The 21,608-nt window shown below is 34.6% G+C and overlaps 1 protein-coding gene across 1 annotated transcript; it reads left to right on the forward strand.

Moving 5' to 3' along the window:
- The first annotated feature begins 13,825 nt into the window (after nucleotides 1–13,825).
- Nucleotides 13,826–19,307, forward strand: LOC111051804. Its single transcript, XM_022338366.2, has 2 exons — nucleotides 13,826–14,578; nucleotides 17,769–19,307. The coding sequence occupies exons 1-2, from the start codon at nucleotides 14,074–14,076 to the stop codon at nucleotides 18,131–18,133; spliced, it is 870 nt and encodes a 289-aa protein (XP_022194058.2). The 5' UTR covers nucleotides 13,826–14,073; the 3' UTR covers nucleotides 18,134–19,307.
- Nucleotides 19,308–21,608: the final 2,301 nt, after the last annotated feature.

Below are 21,608 nucleotides of genomic sequence, written 5' to 3' on the forward strand. Positions count from 1 at the left end.
GCATTTCTCATAAGAAGCATCAATGCTTCTCATTTAACCAATGCTGACAGATTGAAAGCAAGTGAGAATCACTCTAAACTGTCAGTAGGTCTCATAAGAAACATCAATGCTTCACATCCAATCAATGCTGACAGATTTCAAGAAAGTGACGACTGTTTTGAACTGTCAGTCTTCCTCATAAGTAACACCAATGTTTCACATTAAACCAATTCTGACAGTTTGAAGTGCATCTCACTATAGGGGACAACAAATCGATACCGATTCAAATCACGTTTCGTGATTTATGATGCTGCTTTCTTCGATCAAGGTGAGACTTTCATTTTTTCAATTGCCAGTGAAAAGTGACAGTGATTCAATTTGAAATAAGAATGATATAAAAATTCGTATAAAATTCATATTTGAATGATATGGAAAATATTGTAGAACTCAATGTTCTACAATAGTATTTACATTGTCTACCAATGCCAGTAATGTGAGAGATATTTTTCGTGAAGGACAGTCATCTATTATTTACGAGTCTTTGTGAGAGTCATCTTGCAAAGCAAGAATATTCAAAATTGAAATACGTTCTCGAAACTATGAACCTATGAAACTTTATGTTACGACTTTATGCCAGTAATGTGGGAGATGTTTTTCGTGAAGGAGAGTCATCTATTATTTACGAGTCTTTGTGAGAGTCATCTTGCAAAGCAAGAATTTTCAAAATTGAAATACGTTCTCGAAACTATGAACCTATGAAACTTTATGTTACGACTTTATGCCAGTAATGTGGGAGATGTTTTTCGTGAAGGAGAGTCATCTATTATTTACGAGTCTTTGTGAGAGTCATCTTGCAAAGCAAGAATTTTCAAAATTGAAATACGTTCTCGAAACTATGAACCTATGAAACTTTATGTTACGACTTTATGCCAGTAATGTGGGAGATGTTTTTCGTGAAGGAGAGTCATCTATTATTTACGAGTCTTCGTGAGAGTCATCTTGCAAAGCAAGAATATTCAAAATTGAAATACGTTCTCGAAACTATGAACCTATGAAACTTTATGTTACGACTTTATGCCAGTAATGTGGGAGATGTTTTTCGTGAAGGAGAGTCATCTATTATTTACGAGTCTTTGTGAGAGTCATCTTGCAAAGCAAGAATATTCAAAATTGAAATACGTTCTCGAAACTATGAACCTATGAAACTTTATGTTACGACTTTATGCAAGTAATGTGGGAGATATGTTTCGTGAAGGACAGTTAACTATTATTTACGAGTCTTCATGAGAGTCATCTTGCAAAGCAAGAATTTTCAAAATTGAAATACGTTCTCGAAACTATGAACCTATGAAACTTTATGTTACGACTTTATGCCAGTAATGTGGGAGATGTTTTTCGTGAAGGAGAGTCATCTATTATTTACGAGTCTTCGTGAGAGTCATCTTGCAAAGCAAGAATTTTCAAAATTGAAATACGTTCTCGAAACTATGAACCTATGAAACTTTATGTTACGACTTTATGCCAGTAATGTGGGAGATATTTTTCGTGAAGGACAGTCATCTATTATTTACGAGTCTTCGTGAGAGTCATCTTGCAAAGCAAGAATTTTCAAAATTGAAACAAGTTCCTGAAACTATGAAAAAAATTGTTTTATTTCTATAAAAATTATGAAGAGGGTACTGGTAATTTTCTAAAATAATTGAATATTCGAAATAATTTGAAGAAACATCTAGTGAATATTCTCTACATTTGGAAAGAGAACTTGTACTGAAGAGTTGAAAACTTGAGCATTATCAAATAAATGTTAAGAGCTGTTTCCGTTAATAACAAAATATTTTCTATTGGGAAGTCATCTTACAATAATTTCCATTGATCACGATTTGCGAAATCAGAGCCAGAATAAGGAAAATTACAAAGTGCAAAATATTATGAAGAAAGATTGAGGCCGTATTTGTGAACGAGTTTAAGAACGTTCTTAGCCAAGCAGGCTTTGTGGGCCAATCGGAATTGTTCAACCAACTACCAGAATCGTTCTTATTGGTTTCTATCATCGTTTGCAAGAAAGCTTCAATTCATTTTGTGTGCTTGAATAAGAAAGTTCTCAAAGATCCAGTCCCGCAACCCTCTACATTAATGAAGTATTTTCTCTCCTGATACGGATGAATATGTATTTCTGCTTATGATGTCCAAATTCACTTTTGTTAAGCATTTTTTTGCTAAGCTGTAAAGCACGTCAATATGTTTCGTTAATAAGTTAGGATCATGTTTCTATTAGGATTATATTCCGTTGATAAGTTTAAATTACATTTATGCTGTCCTTAAATGGTGAACTCAGAATAAAAACATGGACAGTCTCATTCGGGGATGACACATGAAATTAATAAGCTTCTCAAATAGAAGTGCACAAAAAAATTTCTTCCACGCGATTTGATGAAACTGTCTGACAATCGATTAGATTAACCGACACAGTCACAGTCACAGCCACAGTCACAGTCACAGTCACGTACAGTAGTCAGAGCTACCTGCTTGTGAACATCCTAGCTAGTAGGAAGGTGTTTCCTAAAATTCTTGCTTCTCAAAATTTTCAAATTTCAAATTTCAAAATTTTTATTTTATTCAAGTAAGCCACAATACATTTCGGTTTACACACGAATCTACAATAAATTACAGTAGGCCTACAACAGCTAATTATGCAACAAATTTCACATATTATAATTTCTCTATTATAATTTACTGATAGTAATTTAGAATTGGTATTCAAATGAAATCATTGAGAGAAAAAAGTGCCGGTTGCACAAGAGCCGGTTCAATTTCAATCTTGATTAATTTCATGAGAACCAATCAGAGAAGGCTTTTTCAAAAAGAAGTCTTCTCTGATTGGTTCTCGTAAAATTAATCTTTTTTGAAATTTAACCGACTTTTGTGGAACTGGTACAAAATGTGATACACTATAATAGCACTCTTGTATTGGACCAGCTGAAGAAGGCGTAGTTTCACGCTCACAATACAATCGTTTCTAGATGTGCATACAGACTTATGCGCCACGAACACTCGCATTTCACTCTTAATCAGCTGATGCTATCTATGCTTATTTCATCTGTATCTTACTGTTTCTATACAAATTACAGATATGATAAGAATAGCATCAGCTGTAGAAAAGTGAAATGCGCATGTTCGTGGCGCATAAGCCTGTGCGTACCTATAGCTGTCGTTATTCAAGTAACGCAGCTCTCAGAAGGGACACAAAGTTCGTTTTCACACTCAGTGCTTCGAGAAAGCAAGTCTGACACTATCCAAAACCTACAATTCACTAATGTTATTTTCATTATAGCCTCCGCCAGGCGACATTTCAAAGATATCCGCTCACAAAGACCGACTGAATGATCATTAAGTTGAACGGTATCTGAGCCTAATATCGTTCGCTACTTTGGAGATGCGATACGCATCTAGAAGAAATTTTGGCTGCGACAAGAGTAGATGCTGTGGTTTGGCTGAGTAGATCGAGATAACGCACCAAACCGACAAAAAAATAAAAGTGAACTATTGTATGTATCTAATCAAAGACAAGTGGAGGATCCTCAGCCTCTGACACTCAATCAAGGTCATTGAAGAGAAGAAACTGAATAAAGAGCAGGCTACATCTATATGAATGTGCCACAGTAGAAACTGAATCCATTAATCGAATAAAGTAGTCAAATGATGTAGTAGTAGTGGATCAATTAGATGAAGTAGTACCTACTACATTTATATGCTACTGACATGATGAACGAAACCACAAGAAATCTTACTCAATAGACAAGTACTTCACTAGTAGAAATTGAAACCATCAACTAAATGAGGTAGTCTGTATCTAAATAATAAATCAAACCACAAGCCATCTCATTCATTTCTAATAGACAAGTACTTCGTAGTGGACTAACATTGTTAGTATGAAAGTCAGAGCAATTAAATTGAGTGATGTCCACTGTTCAATAAATCACGAACACAAAGAATATTGAATATTGTATTATAGTTCTCTATTATAATTTCCTGATAGTAATTTAGAATTGGTATTCAAATGAAATCATTGAGAGAAAAAAGTGCCGGTTGCACAAGGGCCGGTTCAATTTCAATCGTGATTGATTTCATGAGAACCAATCAGAAAAGGCTTCTTCAAAAATAAGTCTTCTCTGATTGGTTCTCGTAAAATTAATCATGTTTAAAATTTAACCGGCTTTTGTGGAACTGGCACAAAATGTGATACACTATAATAGCACTCTTGTATTGGACCAGCTGAAGAAGGCGTAGTTTCACGCTCACAATACAATCGTTTCTAGATGTGCATACAGACTTATGCGCCACGAACACTCGCATTTCACTCTTAATCAGCTGATGCTATCTATGCTTATTTCATCTGTATCTTACTGTTTCTATACAAATTACAGATATGATAAGAATAGCATCAGCTGCAGAAAAGTGAAATGCGCATGTTCGTGGCGCATAAGCCTGTGCGTACCTATAGCTGTCGTTATTCAAGTAACGCAGCTCTCAGAAGGGACACAAAGTTCGTTTTCACACTCAGTGCTTCGAGAAAGCAAGTCTGACACTATCCAAAACCTACAATTCACTAATGTTATTTTCATTATAGCCGCCGCCAGGCGACATTTCAAAGATATCCGCTCACAAAGACCGACTGAATGATCATTAAGTTGAACGGTATCTGAGCCTAATATCGTTCGCTACTTTGGAGATGCGATACGCATCTAGAAGAAATTTTGGCTGCGACAAGAGTAGATGCTGTGGTTTGGCTGAGTAGATCGAGATAACGCACCGAACCGACAAAAAAATAAAAGTGAACTATTGTATGTATCTAATCAAAGACAAGTGGAGGATCCTCAGCCTCTGACACTCAATCAAGGTCATTGAAGAGAAGAAACTGAATAAAGAGTAGGCTACATCTATATGAATGTGCCACAGTAGAAGTTGAATCCATTAATCGAATGATGTAGTAGTAGTGGATCAATTAGATGAAGTAGTACCTTATGCTACTGACATGATGAACGAAACCACAAGAAATCTTACTCAATAGACAAGTACTTCACTAGTAGAAATTGAAACCATCAACTAAATGAGGTAGTCTGTATCTAAATAATAAATCAAACCACAAGCCATCTCATTCATTTCTAATAGACAAGTACTTCGTAGTGGACTAACATTGTTAGTATGAAAGTCAGAGCAATTAAATTGAGTGATGTCCACTGTTCAATAAATCACGAACACAAAGAATATTGAATATTGTATTATAGTTGTTTATTAGAGCACTGGAAGCTTCACTAGTTTTGATTTGGAAAGGGAAATTATTGAAAGTGAGTTACGACCAGTAGCTCACTTTCAAACGTCATTTCAATGCGGATTTAGACTTGATGAAGTTCCTCCTCCTAATCAATAATTCTCTTTCAAATCAAGAGTCTTACTGGAGTTCTATTTAGCAAAATATTATCAATGCTCTTCAAAATTCTATGAAAGTAGCATCTATCATGAGCTATTTGCATCTAATTGTCGATTCAGAGTATTTCTTGGCAATCTCTCCGTGCTCCTCTTATAAAGTCTTCTTATTTTAAAATTTATAAAATAGGAAGTCAGGAAGTGAAAGTGCGAATTTTTGGTGAGAAAACATGAAGAACCCAAAACATAACCTATAAACTTGATTGTTGATAGGAAATGACATTGGGTAATACGGCAAGGCAGAACATCCGAAAGGATCTCTCTGCCGATAAAAGCCATAAGAATAAATAAATAAATAAAAAGTCTTCTTATATTGCAAAAGCCTAAAGGTTGTATAATATCACTCTCAATCGAAAAACAAACTATGTTTATCAGTACTTGAGCTCATGATAATAATTCATGTTAGGCTATCTAAGCTACAATTGTGTAATGGCAATTCTTGCAGTGGTGGACCCTGGACCGGTCCTGTGGCGGTGATTACCGGGGGTTCTGGGCTGTATGGAATATCCCCCAGGAGTAGTGGCCGGTCAGAGTCTTCCCCCGGTCAGAGGGGCCAGAAAAATATCGGAAAATTACCTTTTCTAAAAATTATTTTCAAGCATGTAAAAAGTGAATTGATATGGTCTTAATGATAAAACAATTATTATAAAATTTATTCGGTAAAACCTATTTTAAGGTCTATGGTAAAAATTCGATTACATACATTCATGAAATTATTTTCCGTTTTTTTTTACAACGCATCATGTCTGCACGGGGAAATGTTTATTTATTCAAAATGAAATCCTCTAATATATTCAGTATTTAAAAATTTATTTTCTCTCCAAAACCAGTAAACGGCAATGTATCTAATACATTGAGAGCCTATCCTTTTTTGCCTGAAAAAGGATGAAGGAGTCGTTGAATTTTGTTGTCTAACGAACTTGTTCTGTAAAAAGGTTCGATGAATATTGGTATGTGTTCAAAATTTGAAGCTGATTGCTCAAAGCGTTTGAAAGTTATTTCAGGTCATACCAACAGACGGACGACGATTTTGACCTTGAGTCAGAAGTAGGAACTTGCTAACGCTCGTTCAATTGAGAAATGATGAAAATCTATTCACTCACTACTCTTGCTTAAATAGTTTTATTTAGGAACACTTGAGTCGACATGTAGTGGATAGACAACTAGATAGACCGCTGGCGCACTCGCAACTCAGGCCTACTATTATCCTCATCCCGGTGAAAAGTCGTGATACAAATTGGGTTGTAACCTTTGACCTCTAATTATTCTGACCTATTTTAATCGTGGCATGCACGAGTTTGTCTTAATTCCTGCAACACCTGCTTTCATTGATTGTGCTCCCAGTACGTTCAAGTGCAATTGATTCCTTTGTTAGAATACGAGCAGATCTTCAAGAGAAAGTAAAAGACTGAGATGTTTAAAAATGTGTGTCTTTGAAGGTTCTCCATTTGCTGATTAGGGAAAAAATTAGATAATTGTTTTTTATATTAGATTTAATTGAACATTATTTGACAATTTGAAACTAACAATGAAAGACGAATATTTCTAACTGCTGAGTAATTAATCATTGTATACACAACCTGTGACTTCATTGAACAATCTGAAAATGTATTTGTATAGGCGTCTTTGCTGAAGCATCTTGTTAACAATCCAACGTCAGTAAATTTTAATAATAATGATACTTTCGAAAAAAAACTGCAGTAGGTGGTCAGTTACGTTAAGGCCCGGTTGCACAAAATCCGGTTAAATAAAATTTTAACTGTGATTAATTTCACGAGAACCAATCACAGAAGGCTTTTTTGAAAAGACGGCTTCTCTTATTGGTTTTCAGAATCAGAGAAGCCGTCTTTTCAAAAAAGCCTTCTCTGATTGGTTCTCGTGAAATTAATCACGGTTAAAATTTAACCGGCTTTTGTGCAACGGGCACTAAGTACTTTATTTCAAGTGCATATTATATCCATTCGAATGATGAGCTGAACCGCAAGAACATAATTATTTGAAACAAGTGGATTAATTTATACAAAACGCCAACTTAGATAAAATATTTAGATAAAGGTAGCAATTCAATTCCAATTTCACAAAAAACACTCACAAATTAGCAAGTCAATTCGAATCAATACAATAATAATGATTTTTTATTTTGGTGAATAGCTTTCATCTAGCCTACAAAATGAGCACTATCATGAGTTATTCAAAAAGTCAGCCAAATTATTTTCCATTAAAATATTCCTCTATCATATTCTAGGTACAATGAATTGTTAGGTACAGTGAATGATGAATGGTGAAGTATCATAAGGTGAGCTGATATCATAAGGCTCCATGGAAATATGTATGGACCTATAATTTGATTCAAAATTGTTCGTATAATAATGTTGGAAAAATGATTATATCAATCCTTCCTAGAATTAAAAGCTTTCCCGGGTGAATGGAAAACTTTTAATTTTCTTACATATAACTTTAGTTTATTAATGTGTATGAGTAAAAGAAACGATCAACTGAAACATTTTCTATAGACGAAAATAAAAGAGAGATTGCATTATTTGTTCAAATGGTAATGGATATATATATATTTTTTAAACGGATATTGAAGTGAAGCAAATTGTTTTTATGTAGTAAAAACTAGCTTTCATCGAATTTTCTTCTAGCTTCTAGCCCCGATGTCATCAACATGCATTTCCGGTAGCAAATAAAGTCTTCGGAATGGTTGACAGCATATAATTTGGATATTCGTTTTATAATAATTATTGAAAAAATTTGCATTCACGGTATACCGTATTCAGGTTTTCATGGAATTCCGATCTTACTACAAGTAACAGTTTCCAGCTTTCCAAATTGATCTGTGCCACATACGGTTTTAGAATGGAGTATTAATTATGCGTGTTTTATATGGCGAGCATGTTCACCAAGAAAGAGAATGGAAAAGTAGATACAATGAAGTTCTGACAAACGGGAATCATCAACTATCAACCATAAAGAATTGCCATTAGTTCCTTTTTACTGAACCGATCGTTGACACGTTGAAGTTATGGAGGTCTCATCCGCAATAATAGCAGATTAGTGTGGTATCTTCCCCGGGAACAGGTTCTTCCTTGGCGGTCTTGGAAAAGTACTTGAAGCAATTTTTGTATTGAGACACCTCCTCCTCTCATTTACCGTAATGATGATTGCGTTCGCATCTCTGCATATATGAATACTGTTGTCAACTATTGATAATTTCTGTTAGCGGTTGTAACTCATCATCTATCGTTAGGTTTTATTGTTTCTAAACGCACAATAATAATAACTTGAAACACCTTCTCGGTGAAAAATGGGATGTGGGTCGCGAAAGTGGGCTGATCTTGTAAAAATCTCGAGAACGCAAATCTCGTTCTTTCTCTTTCTAGTCTGCGCATTTCCCACGGGGAACAGGTAGGTGCGCACACACGACAAAGCAAGACAAAAGAAATCAAGCGATAAAGCACGCCGCAAACCAACAACATTCTTCTCTCTCGCAACCAAGAGTGGAAGCTTTTCGGCTCATTACAGCGTGTGAATGACGCCCGAAATCCTAATCACGAACTCACGCACGCACACACGCATCACAATCGTCAAAACTTTCTTCTGTTTGCCTATAAACATGCATCAGGATCCTCACATCCTGACCTGGTAGCCCGACTACTGCGTCTCTGTTTCTTCTCATCTTTTTGCCATTTGAAAAGGAAACTGGGATAACTGCCTTTAAACGTTTCACAGATTTGTGCATGGTTTGAGCCTAATAGGCAACTGGCAAGTCCGGGTTCTTCTGAAGGCACCTGTGCTAAAATATATACTCTGAACTCTTATTATAACAAAAGTTTAACCAATTTTGTACTTCAAATTAAAATCAAATTCATTAACATCAATATAAGTTTCACAGGTTTTGCTGCATTTTTCTGGTCAGTCAGAAAGATTAATATATATATATATATATATATATATATATATTATATATATATATATATATAGTATAAAAATAGACACTAGTGCATGTCCAGAAGTGATGCGCAAGGTATCTGAGTAACATTCGGTGTGCATCAAAATTGATGCACATGGTAGTCAACCTGTTAAAATAACTAATAATATAGAAATGAATAAAATTAGCCAAATGCATTTCTTACATAAATTTATCATAAAAGCATCAATCTGTGGAACAAAACGTTATATTTGGAGTACTCACCAATTCACAATATAATCAATTTACATTGACGATGGCACTTTTGATAATATATTCGTATAATTTATAATGCATCATTATTGAAATAATAAACAAATAGGTCTACTACTGGAGTAGATAGGTCATAAGTACAAGATATCAGACTTGAATTTCGAAACATGTATAAAGTACATGTTCATGTGCATGTTAATTAAAGTTACATGTTCTCACTCGCCGACCATGGTAGACGAGACGACTGCGGTGCGAACAGAACGAGTGGCGATGAAGATCGATCGATCATTTACACCAGGAACTCCTATATACTGTGTTCTAATACTGTATCCTGGTGTGCTGGTTGCACCCTTAAGTTTGCTAGCGTTACCTGGTCGAGGGTTCGAATCCCGCAGGTAGGCATGGACGCTTGATCATCTCATCAAGTCATCCTTGCTCTTTTCATTACCGACGCACAATAGTCCAGCAACGAATGCTCAAATAAAGGTATAGAAGGAAAAGTTTGGAACACAATTTTCAACTCAACAGCTCTTTTAGGGATAGTAAGAGGATTAACATATCAAAAGTCCTCACCCCTATCCCATGTGCTAAAGGGGTGGGGGTGGTTTGAAAGTACAATTTTTTCATTTTTCGCATATATCTCGGAAACTATGCATCTTATGAACGAAATATTTCGTGCAAAATTGAAGCTTAAAATTACCAACAAGTTTTGTCCTCTACATTTTTCCATATCTCTCATAGTTTCTGAGATATCCGCTCTTGAAGGTGAGAAATTTTTTGAAAAAACACTTTTGCCTCCAACTTTTTCATCTTTTCGGCCTTATAATTTCTGAACGTTTGATGAAAAAAATCTGTGCTGATTATGAGCTGATAGAGCATCAAATTATCTTCAATTTGATGTATAATTTCACTATTTTACGCATTTCCCTACGACTGTTGCAGGAGTTCTAGTGTTGAGAGTGAAATTTTCTATTCAGCAACAATAGATCAGTTGACAATGGAATTTGGAGGGAATGTTTGGAACACAATTTTCGACTTTGCAGCTTTGTTGAGACTAGTTTGGAGGTGAGCATATCAAAAATCCCAACCCCTACATCATGTGCTGAAGGGATGAGGGTGGTTTGAAAGTTGCATTTTCCACTTATTACTTACATGCTTATATAGTAGGGGGTAGGGGTGAGGACTTTTGATATGTCAATCCTCTTACTATCCTTAAAAGAGCTGTGGAGTTGAAAATTGTGTTCCAAACTTTTCCCTCTATAATCTTTCGTTGACTGGACTACAAGCAATAAGCTCTTATGGGTAGCATCCGCAATAAAAATATATGCTGGCTTGATAATACCAAGGAGAAAAAGTAGCATATATATAGCATGATATCTTTTCTATTTGATAGTACTTACACTTCATGGCAACTAAAAATGAAGTGAGTTTGAATACAGTTGTCAAGTCCTATATGTATAAATATACAGAGAGTTCGTAAACACTCTGTATATTGTGTCACCAATACAGAGAGTCGTCATTGATAAGATAATTCAACTCATTGATGTGATTGCTCATCAATTCAACACGGTTATCAACTTGCTAATCAATTTACACGGTTTACCCTGGGCAACTGACTACAATAAATAATCAAGATTCATCATTCACAACTATGAAAGAGACTTCATCTCTTCACGAAGTAGTTGAAATTTTCAACTATACATCTCACAATAATTTTAATGGTATCAATCAACAAAATGGAGTCTGAACTGTGACTCGATTTCATCAGCCAATGAGGGCGAAGAGTTTTGCTCAACAACTAAAGTGTACAAAATGAACTCGCATGTGATTGGTCAAAGTTTGTGACGTAGTCGATATTCCCAGCTGCCACTGAATAAGTAGGCATCCACCAATATAATTTGAAAGGGACGTTGCGTGAGCAGACTGATTCATTTTAATTATTGAATTTGATTGAATTGAACTCAAATATATAATTGGAGAAGTTGTATTGATGGGTATTAAACCAATTTTTCACTAGCGTTAACCCCCCGGGCTGAAGAAATCACTTAAAATTCCAATGATATTATGTTAGCTATTCTATTGAAATCTCTGGTTGGAATCAATTCACAATATCCCATAAGTTATAACTTTACAATGATTTTTCCTTCTCGTGATTCTATCCATAGCAGACATGATATTATATTATTTATTTGCAATTACAAACATATATTTAGGTTTAGGAACAATAGGCTTTGACTTTTGACAGCCCAAAACTGTTTCCGATTGAGAAATACAAAGAAAAACTAAAACTTCAATACAGTATACAAATTAAATAGAATAAAGTATGGAAATTTAATTGTATCCTTTCTAGCCTTATGACGGGTAAAGGAGTAAGAAAAAACATATTGCCCAACGAAATCGACATATAAATGGTTCAAAGAATATGTCTTGAGAAATTTGAAATTAATTTATTGGCCATAGCATACAAAAGTAATCGTCGAACATACACACCCACCAGCGGACAACTACTCAAGCTTCAAAACAAAAGTAGAAAAACGCTTTGCTCGCTCAAAAAATCCTCAGAACTATAGTAATTGTTGTACGGTACGGTCAAATGCCCGACCCCAAGGAAATAAGTGAACTTGAGGTAACATTGGGAAGAAGATGTACTTCACAAGAAAGTATCAAGAAGTTCAACTTCTTGAAGTTTATAATATTGTACTGATTCTATTTTTTATTGAATATTTAATATTAAAATTTTAATTTAATCAAATCAATTGAATATTTAAACTTAAGGATGTTTATCTTCTTGACACTTTCTTGTGAAGTTTATCTTCCTCACAATCTCAAGTTTACTTATTTCCTTGTCAGGATAATTATGAGTACAGCAAATCTACTGTGTAGTTCTATGAGGATTATCTAAGCGATCGTAGCAAGTTACCACATTTGATTCAAATTATGGCCCATTAAGACATTATGTTGATTCTCTGGATTTATGAAAAAAATAATTATTCTCAAATAAAGATTCCAAGTCCCTTCAATAATAACCCTCGATGATTTGAATCCGTTCTCTAACATAATTATAATATTGAAGAATATTAAAGAACAGTGTTGCGCGATGTACAGAATTCTATTCAATTCAATTTAATTCATTTATTCACACACACACATACAATATAAATACAAATAAAAACTTGTTTCTTCAACATAATCCGTAATTTTCAGTGTTAATCAGTAATTGTGTGCAACACAAATTTCATACAATTCTTCAAAGTAGATCGACTTCCCAAACACAATAATTACTGATTAACTCTAATTCAATTTAATTCATTTATTTACACACACACATACAATATAAATACAAATAAAAACTTGTTCCTTCAACATAATCCGTAATTTTCAGTGTTAATCAGTAATTGTGTGCAACACAAATTTCATACAATTCTTCAAAGTAGATCGACTTCCCAAACACAATAATTACTGATTAACTTTAAAAATTACTGATTATGTTGAATGCTCGAGATCTCAATTAATAGTACCTACCCTATAAGAAATTTCATATAAGAATAATTAGAAATATTTTATTGATTATTCTGATTTTGAAAGCAATAGATCTAATTGCACAATCCCATTTCCTTTTATCTTCAATTGGTAGAAACCATCCAATTTTTCAATCCATGAGTTTAACACTATCATAATTATGTATTCAAATATAGATTTAACAACTTAAAATTGCATTGGAATAGAAACTATATAGGCCTACCATATTTCTTAAAATTATTAATGAAGTATAGATTGGAGTAGTGATTGCCGATATTCAAGAATGATGAACGAGGGAGAAAATGCAGGATTGTAGGACTAAACGAGTGCATTGAAAGTGAATTAGGGCGGAAAAGCAGGCAAACTTCGATGCTGCGAGTTGCGAGAAACCTTGGGAACATTATCGCTGGTTTCACTTACTCCTCTCTTTCAACAATACTTGAGAGAGGAGAGCATCCACAATCTGGAGCAAGTCACTTTCAAGTTGAAGGCCGAGAAGAACAGGTGAAGAAGAGGAAAAGAAAGGGTGAAGAAGGGGAAAAGAAATGGAGAAGAATTTCAACAATGGTTGGGAGAAGAGAGGATCAATTTGGATCACGTCGCTTTCAAGATCAAGGGTGAAAGGAAGGGGAAGTAGAGGATTAATAAAGAAGAAGTAGAGGAAGGAGAAGCTGAACTCTCCCCGCCCAGGCACCTTATAACGGACTGATAGAGTCGGTGGAACGGGTAGGCTTCAATCAGATCTCCTGCAGTGCACATCTCCTCAGAAAACATTCTTGATTCTTGAATCTTAGATCTTGTTTCCTTATTCATGATTCTTGACTCTCAAATCTTGATTTTGTATTCATGATTCTTGAATATTGATACCTTATTAGTGATTCGTAACTATTGTTTTTTTGGTCACAAACATGTTGCCGCGTTACTCCATGTTCGCGGCGTTGATCCTCCTCGTGGACGCGAGTCCCCTAGTCCCATCAGATCAACCCGATCCTCTCTCGACTGTCTCAAACGAAGTGGCGGACGACCCCTCATCGGCTCTATCAGGAGTCTACTCAGAGTGCCTCATCAAGATCTCCTTCCCGTGTGTGCAACGCAAGACCCTCCTATTCATCGACCGCCTGTCTCGACTGGACCGCATCCGCATTGTCGGCGATTACGTCAGCATCGTGAGGGTGACCCAACAGAAGTCACCCGCCATCGTCCTGGAGGAGTCGCCGCTGGATCGCGACGAAGCCACGCTGCGAGCGCTGATCGATCTGTCGATTGATCGATTCTTCCAGACGCATGTCGTTCGCCTGCAGATTCCGCCGCTCTTCCCGGAACCGGAAGCGGCCGCTGCGGACGGCACGGGCAAAGCGGCAAGTGATGACACCGTCGTTGATTTCACGATTGGCGACTCGATTCAGGCCGAAGGTAGGTCAAATCAAATTTTATTGTTCACATCAGTTTAGAACAACAAATCATCCCATAACTAATATAATGATAAAGAAACTAATTCTAACATGTTTTCAATATAAATATTAAAAAAACAATATTGTAACTTGAAAACATTAATGATCAAACTTACAATATTAATAATAATTTATACATATTTTGAATTTACAATCCCGGGATGACGGATTGATTAGAAGGTTTCAAACTAATTCAAATCATTCAAATTTGTTGTGCTGATGATGTACACATGAGTCTATGACTTTGTGTGCTGAGTTACGAGGAATGATGGATATGACAGAAGTAATTTTAGATTAAATGAGAATTGGAAATATTTACAAATTTGCAATCTTTTTCAAACATTGAAAAACCAAGGTCTATGGGAAGAGGTCAGGACACCAATGTTACTTTTAGCCATTTCTCAAATCAGGCGTTATATTTATTGTATATTTTATTAAATTAAAATATGCTATACTATACAATTATTATAGTACAATATTTATTTTTTCGATAAGGGCTACTTATTGTATTTATACAAATTGCATACAAATTAAAAATCAAAGTACTCTTTTCCACCTTATCTTCTATTTTCCAGAGTACTTTTTAAAGTCATTTCCAAGTGAATGCTATTGAAAACTACTCTAAAGTTGAAAAATGTAGTAAAAATCGAGTGAAGAAGGGTAATCACATTGATTTCTATGTAAATTATGGTACAGTATCTTCCTTATATAAATAACATGTTATCTGGTCATTAGCTAAGGCTAACAACGTGTAAACAAATCTCAATATTGCCGCGTGTCCAGTTCTCTTTTTGTAGATCTTGTTGAAAACTAATTGACCTCAATATAACTTCTGGTATCACTAGTTCTTCAAATACTCTTAATCACAGAGTCCCTTGATTAGAGTTTTCTGCAGAGCTGAAAAAATTTTAAGAAAGTCAAGTAGAAGTTTTCTGAGGAGTTTTCAATTAGGCTACCGGTACTTCGAGACCAATGATTGAATAATATGAAAATGTTAGGAATCATATTATGAACTGAAAAATATACAGATTTTTATCAATGCACGGCCTACCTATGAAGAGTATTAACATGTGAGTGCATTATTGCCAGTTATTCATTGAGGGATCATGTAGCTTTTATATTACGTACTACACGTGAATAATATTTACAGTTCCAAGTAGTTGTATTGCTTTCAACATGCTAAATGTCACCTAGATATTTGATTGAATCGGAATGTATAGTGAAGAATGAAACACTTAACAGAAGCCTGGTAAAATTGATAGCTCAGCGATATATTATATTCAGATAACTCGATAGGAAGATCTAGGTTTGATATTTGGTAGAGGTCCTATCCAGGTCAGACAATGATTTTCCCTTATCATAAATCCATTAGCCGCAATTTCAGTTGGCTCCATCGCGGTGCAATACATAAGGCCATGAGGATGACAATGGACACAAAGAACTGGAGAAATGTCAGCTCTTCTTCCAACACATTACCGTTCTTATACACCTATTTTTTCATAAACTACGTATTTGAATGTGGGCCACATATCACAAATAGAGAAAATATAGAAAAGGCAAGTGAAATGAATTGGGTCACAAACTTTACTTCTATTGATATGTACCGTATATCATATTTCCTGGAGGTTTTTTGAAGGTATGTTCCATTCCCGTTGAGTTAAGCTTATATCGCATCAAAGTTCAAACATTCAGTGAATTTGTTTGTGTTCGTGTATAGTCAATTGATTTTTTAAGTTATGATTGTATAACTATATTGACGTATCTCTACATGTAGAGGTATTCCAAATTAATTGATGATAGATAGAGTCCATTTTTATGATACTTCTATGATAAAAAACAGATAGCTAGGAGATGGACTCAACTTTCATGTGAATGTTGACAAGTTGAGTAGGCTACCGTACATTTAATAAATATAAGTATACAAGAGTATTTCCTTCCATAATTTCATTTCTTCATTTCACTCATCTATTCATTTCCCATTTAGTGGCTCAATCACAAGTATATTAATATGTTATTCCAATTATATAAACCATTTCATTGATGATAAATCAAGTAACCTATCCAACTGGAATAGTTCTCAATATTCAGTTGTTGACTAGATAAGATGAAAATTTCCTCATACACATTACATTGTGGATTCAATTTTATCATTATTGAAAAATATTCTTCAGAGATTCAACTCACAAAACAACTTGGATTTTTTTATTCATTATCCGTTATTTCACTATCCAACTTGATTAGAATTCTGACTTATTGTGACGAAAATTTCAAATGAATTCAAAAGAAAGGTAACTAATTAGAACTGATCAATACTCCGATTTTGTTACTCATTATCACCTGAATCATTTAAAAATTACACTCATCACTGAATAAATTAATACAGGTGAAATATAATATTTATCATAAAATATCTTACTTAATATTATAGTAAAGTTATCCGTGTTATCGGATGGGTACGTAAACTGTCGATCCCGGCTGAAGTATGACAGTCGTAAGGCCTAAATTGGCGGCTTAAATGATAAATTTAGGCGAGGTGGAACTTCCGTCATGAACTCCCCACCAATAAAAGCCATACGAATAATAATAATATTATTAATATAGTAATAATAATATTATTATTATTATGGTACAATTCATAGTAGGCTACACCCACCTTGTTTTATTACATTGTTTATAGTTGTCTTATCTAGAGTGAGACTCACTAATAGTAGGCTATTAATCATAGTGATACTGATGGTGTGGTATGAAAAAGTGTATGGTAGAAAATATCAATAATCCGTATATCTATAACAATCGACCGTAATCTAAATCGGTATGCCAGCACCAATGTATGTCTATATACTACTAACATTTTCCTATTTTATTGATGATTGTGTCGATTACAGTATATATGTATTCTATTTCACTATCCATGACGAACTGTAAGATAATAATTCGTTTTTGAACTATTTTTTACGACATTACAGTCAGGTTTTTTGAATAGAAGTTATTGAAATCTAGTACTTACCTAGTACGTACCTACCTAGTGGAGCACCTTCGAGTTTTCTCAAACTCATTTTCATTTTCTCAAACTCATGTATAGTATTGTTGTATTGGCCATTTATCTCATCAGCTTCTTCAAATCTTTTGAGTCATTCTAATAATTTTTTCAGGTAGAAAGAAAGGAGGCGGCGGCGGAGGTGGGGGTGGCAAAATGAAGGGCATGAAGAAGCTGATGATGTTGATGGGAATGATGATGATGACCAAGCTGATCATGATCGCTCCAATCCTGATGGGGGTGATGGGTCTGGCGGCGATCAAGGCGCTTATCTTCAGCGTGATGTCGATCACCATCTCCAAAATCATGCTGCTGAAGAAGCTGAAGGCCATGATGGGCAACAAGGGGGGTCACGGGGGCGGCCATGACAGTGGCAGCAGTGGCGGCTGGTCGAGTGGTGGCGGGGGGAGCAGTGGGGGTGGTTGGGACAGATCGCTGGACGATGGCCACCCGCTGGCCTACCGAGGATATGTCTCGTAACCGCTCCGCTCCCTCTCCACACCTCATCAACGTATTTCCGCTGTAAATAACTACACTATCTGTAAAGAGAGGTGTCATATTTATGAGTAAAAATATAAGTTTGAGTGAATTTAAAAACTTGGTATCTATAGCCTACAGTGGCGTAGCCTTAAAACTTACCTAGGACTCCTGGCAAATCCAACAACCCCCCCCGAACAGTAGGCCTAGTTTTAAAATTACCTTTCAAAAGTCAAAAAACTTCATCATTGTAAATTATTTACAGTTGTTAATAGCATATCTCATATTATAAGATCAGAACATGGCAGAGAGAGGATTTCAGGAATATGACTCACTCATGACAGCACACGTCATCAGAGAATTTGGTTGTAATAAATAACTACGGTACACTTTCTGTTTTATAAGAAGTCATATTTAAAATTAAAAAAATATTAATGTGAGTGGATTGAAAAATTTGGTATCTATAAGATCATATAAGATCAAAACATGACAGAGATATAGAGGATTCTAGACAATATGAAATATTCTTACATTCTTTTTCAGTTGTAAATAAGTAAGTTACACTTTATGTTTTATAAGATGTCATATTTATAATTAAAAAATTTAATTTGAGTGAATTGGAAAATTCCGTATAAATAGCTTATCTCATAATATAAGATCAAAACATGACAGAGATATAGAGGATTCCAGACAATATGAAATATTCTTATTCTTTTTTCAAAACTTTTATTCATCAAAATTTAGGTGAAAGACAGTTTTGTCCTCTCCCAATCATATTATTGTATAATAGAATGATTTTTGATTGTCGATAAATGAAGTAAATGACTCATGTCAGCATACATAATGAATCAAAAATAATCTTTTTGTGAATAGCTACACTGCCTGTTTTATAAGATAACAATATTATTAATGATTTAATAATACATCATATTCATGAATGAGTACCAATTTTACTCACTGCTGATAAATTTAATTGAAAGTGTGTATTTTATTAATACAACTTAGATAAGCATGAGCACTCATGTTTAATATTTGTATATACTCAAGACTGATCAACAATTTCTAATTCATACTAATTCTATATTAAATGTAGTTTTCATATGCTTATTTGTTCTCTACTGTCTATTATTTATTTATTTTATATTGTTATAATAAATATTATTAAAATGTTCATAAACAATTTACTTAATCATAAAACCTATAAATTCGCTCCCTAATATCACATTTCCCCTTTTAAGTAATAGTGTACAGTGCATTATTCATTGTACAATTATTATATCAAAATGGGAATATGACACTTTGGAATAAATATGAGAGTTGTACTGACAGACTTGTCGTATAGTGTGGCTAGTAGCCAGCCTCACTGTCCAAAAATGCACGTTGGATAGAATCAGAGACAAACGAATATACATAGAATAATATTATTCTATCCTCTCTGATAGAATAGAAACATTGGTCTAGGTGGCGAGAAGTAGACTGCCAATTTTCTTCCCTCCAACTTAAAAATGTCAGTCAGTATCAAATCAAATCAAATCAAAATTGTTCATTGTCATTACGAAACAAATTGTATAACAAGGTCAGGTACATTTACAATATTTATAACATTCTTCATTTATCAATACATGCATAAGTATGGTAACGTTTTTTAACACACTAACACTAATAATAGTAATAACAAATCAACAATAATAAAAAAAGGACAACAACAATAATATTCTATATGTCTATAGATGCGTTATCAAGTGTCAAACATTCTACAAACTCATTAACACTATGACACAAAGCTCACACAAAATATCTTTCATGCATTTTTTAAAACTGCTCATATTTAATGCTCTGACTTCCGTTGGCAACAAGTTATAAATTTTCTTACCAAATTCATGAAAACTGATCAGAGTTAGTAGTTGTAAGTCACATTGACTTCTATGCAACAATGTCTTCTGGCGTGTTCCATAATTGTGAATGTACCCTAATTATTTGTCTGCATTCCATGCATGTAACTTTTTACATACAACAGACACTCAAGAATAAAAAGAGATGGAACCGTCAGTATTTTTAGCTCTCTGATCAAAGGTTTACAATTAGTTCTACAGTGGACATTAAAAATAGCTCTCACAGCTCTTTTTTGTAAAATCATGAGCTTTTTCATTCCAGACGAGTGTCCCCAAACCACTATGCCATCACTGTTATCAGTTATGTGTAGGGGAAGGCCAGGGACCGGAACTGTTCATGCAGTCTCTCTACTCACATAGCTTTCAGCTTTCCTAATGTTTCTCCATTCAGCACGGGAATATCATACATTATTGTTCAATTTAGACCCATATTACACTAGGCCACCAGGCTAGGTCACCTATGGGAGACCACAATCTGTGTTTCAGATTTGAATTGCAGATGAAAAATATTTGTTGGCTGGTATTTTGAATAGAATAAAATATTTTAAAGTTTGTGTAAATTTTTATCGTCTACTAATATTAAGATTATAATATCATACAAACATATATTTCATGAGTTGATCAAATTTCTGGTTGTGGTATTGAAGTCAGTTGACTCAATGACAGACATCTCTATTATGCTTCGTCCTCATCTGAGCTTAGACCTTCTAATTTATTTCAAATGTAGGTTATTAAAATAGAGATGCTTCCGATGTTATTTAAATGGAGTTACTTTTATGCTATAGGGAGTTTTTCTCTTTTTTCGGCCCGAGAGCGAAAAAGTGACACTTTAGTAGGCCTACTATGTTCCAGAGAGTAAAGTGAGCAGTTTGGACAGTAGCTGGAGGAAAAATAAATTTGTGTTTGCTCAAGCCGCGTTCACACCAAAGTTATTAACAAAATGTTAATATTGTTAATAACTATGATCATAACCTTAATCTTTGATCACAAATATTATTTTCAATTTTAAATTTCACTTCCAATTTGTTACTTTCCTTGCCCTATTACCATAGGTACGGTAAGGAAAGTATTGCTTTCCGAAAAAAATTAAGGTACCCCAATTTCTAAATTTCTATACGTTTCAAGGTCCCCTGAGTCCAAAAAAGTGGTTTTTGGGTATTGGTCTGTATGTGGAATAGCCATTGATGAGCTCTATCAACTGCAACAAGTCCTATATCTGTAAAAATTCCATGAGCTCCGCCTCATCTATGCAAAGTTTGATTTTAGATTTCCAATAATTGGAAATTATTATCAGGTCTCAGATATGATTTAAACAAAAAATTTCAAGTGGAGACGATTGAGCATGGACATCTCTCCAAATTATCTCCAGTAACATTCTCACCTAAAATTAAAAATAAGCTTGAAGTTTGAGAAAATGTAGTTATTATTCAATTGCAAACTGTTGGCAACTGTTGATTCTATTAAATCATTCACTATGAAGAGATACCTAGCAGATCTCGTGTGTATCCAGCGTTATTGACCTGTCACCAGCTGGCTCAGATCTTTGACTTGAGATGCGCGTTTACACTAGCGTCAGGTGATCAATT

This window comes from Nilaparvata lugens, chromosome 1 (assembly GCF_014356525.2).
Source record: "Nilaparvata lugens isolate BPH chromosome 1, ASM1435652v1, whole genome shotgun sequence".
In the NCBI taxonomy this organism is placed as follows: Eukaryota; Metazoa; Arthropoda; class Insecta; order Hemiptera; family Delphacidae; genus Nilaparvata; species Nilaparvata lugens.

Excerpts from the sequence above, each read along its gene's own strand:
- LOC111051804 (XM_022338366.2), top strand. The coding sequence starts at position 14,074 with ATGTTGCCGCGTTACTCCATGTTCGCGGCGTTGATCCTCCTCGTGGAC. Across the intron at positions 14,579-17,768 it reads CGACTCGATTCAGGCCGAAG|GTAGAAAGAAAGGAGGCGGC; the intron begins GTAGGTCAAATC and ends TAATTTTTTCAG.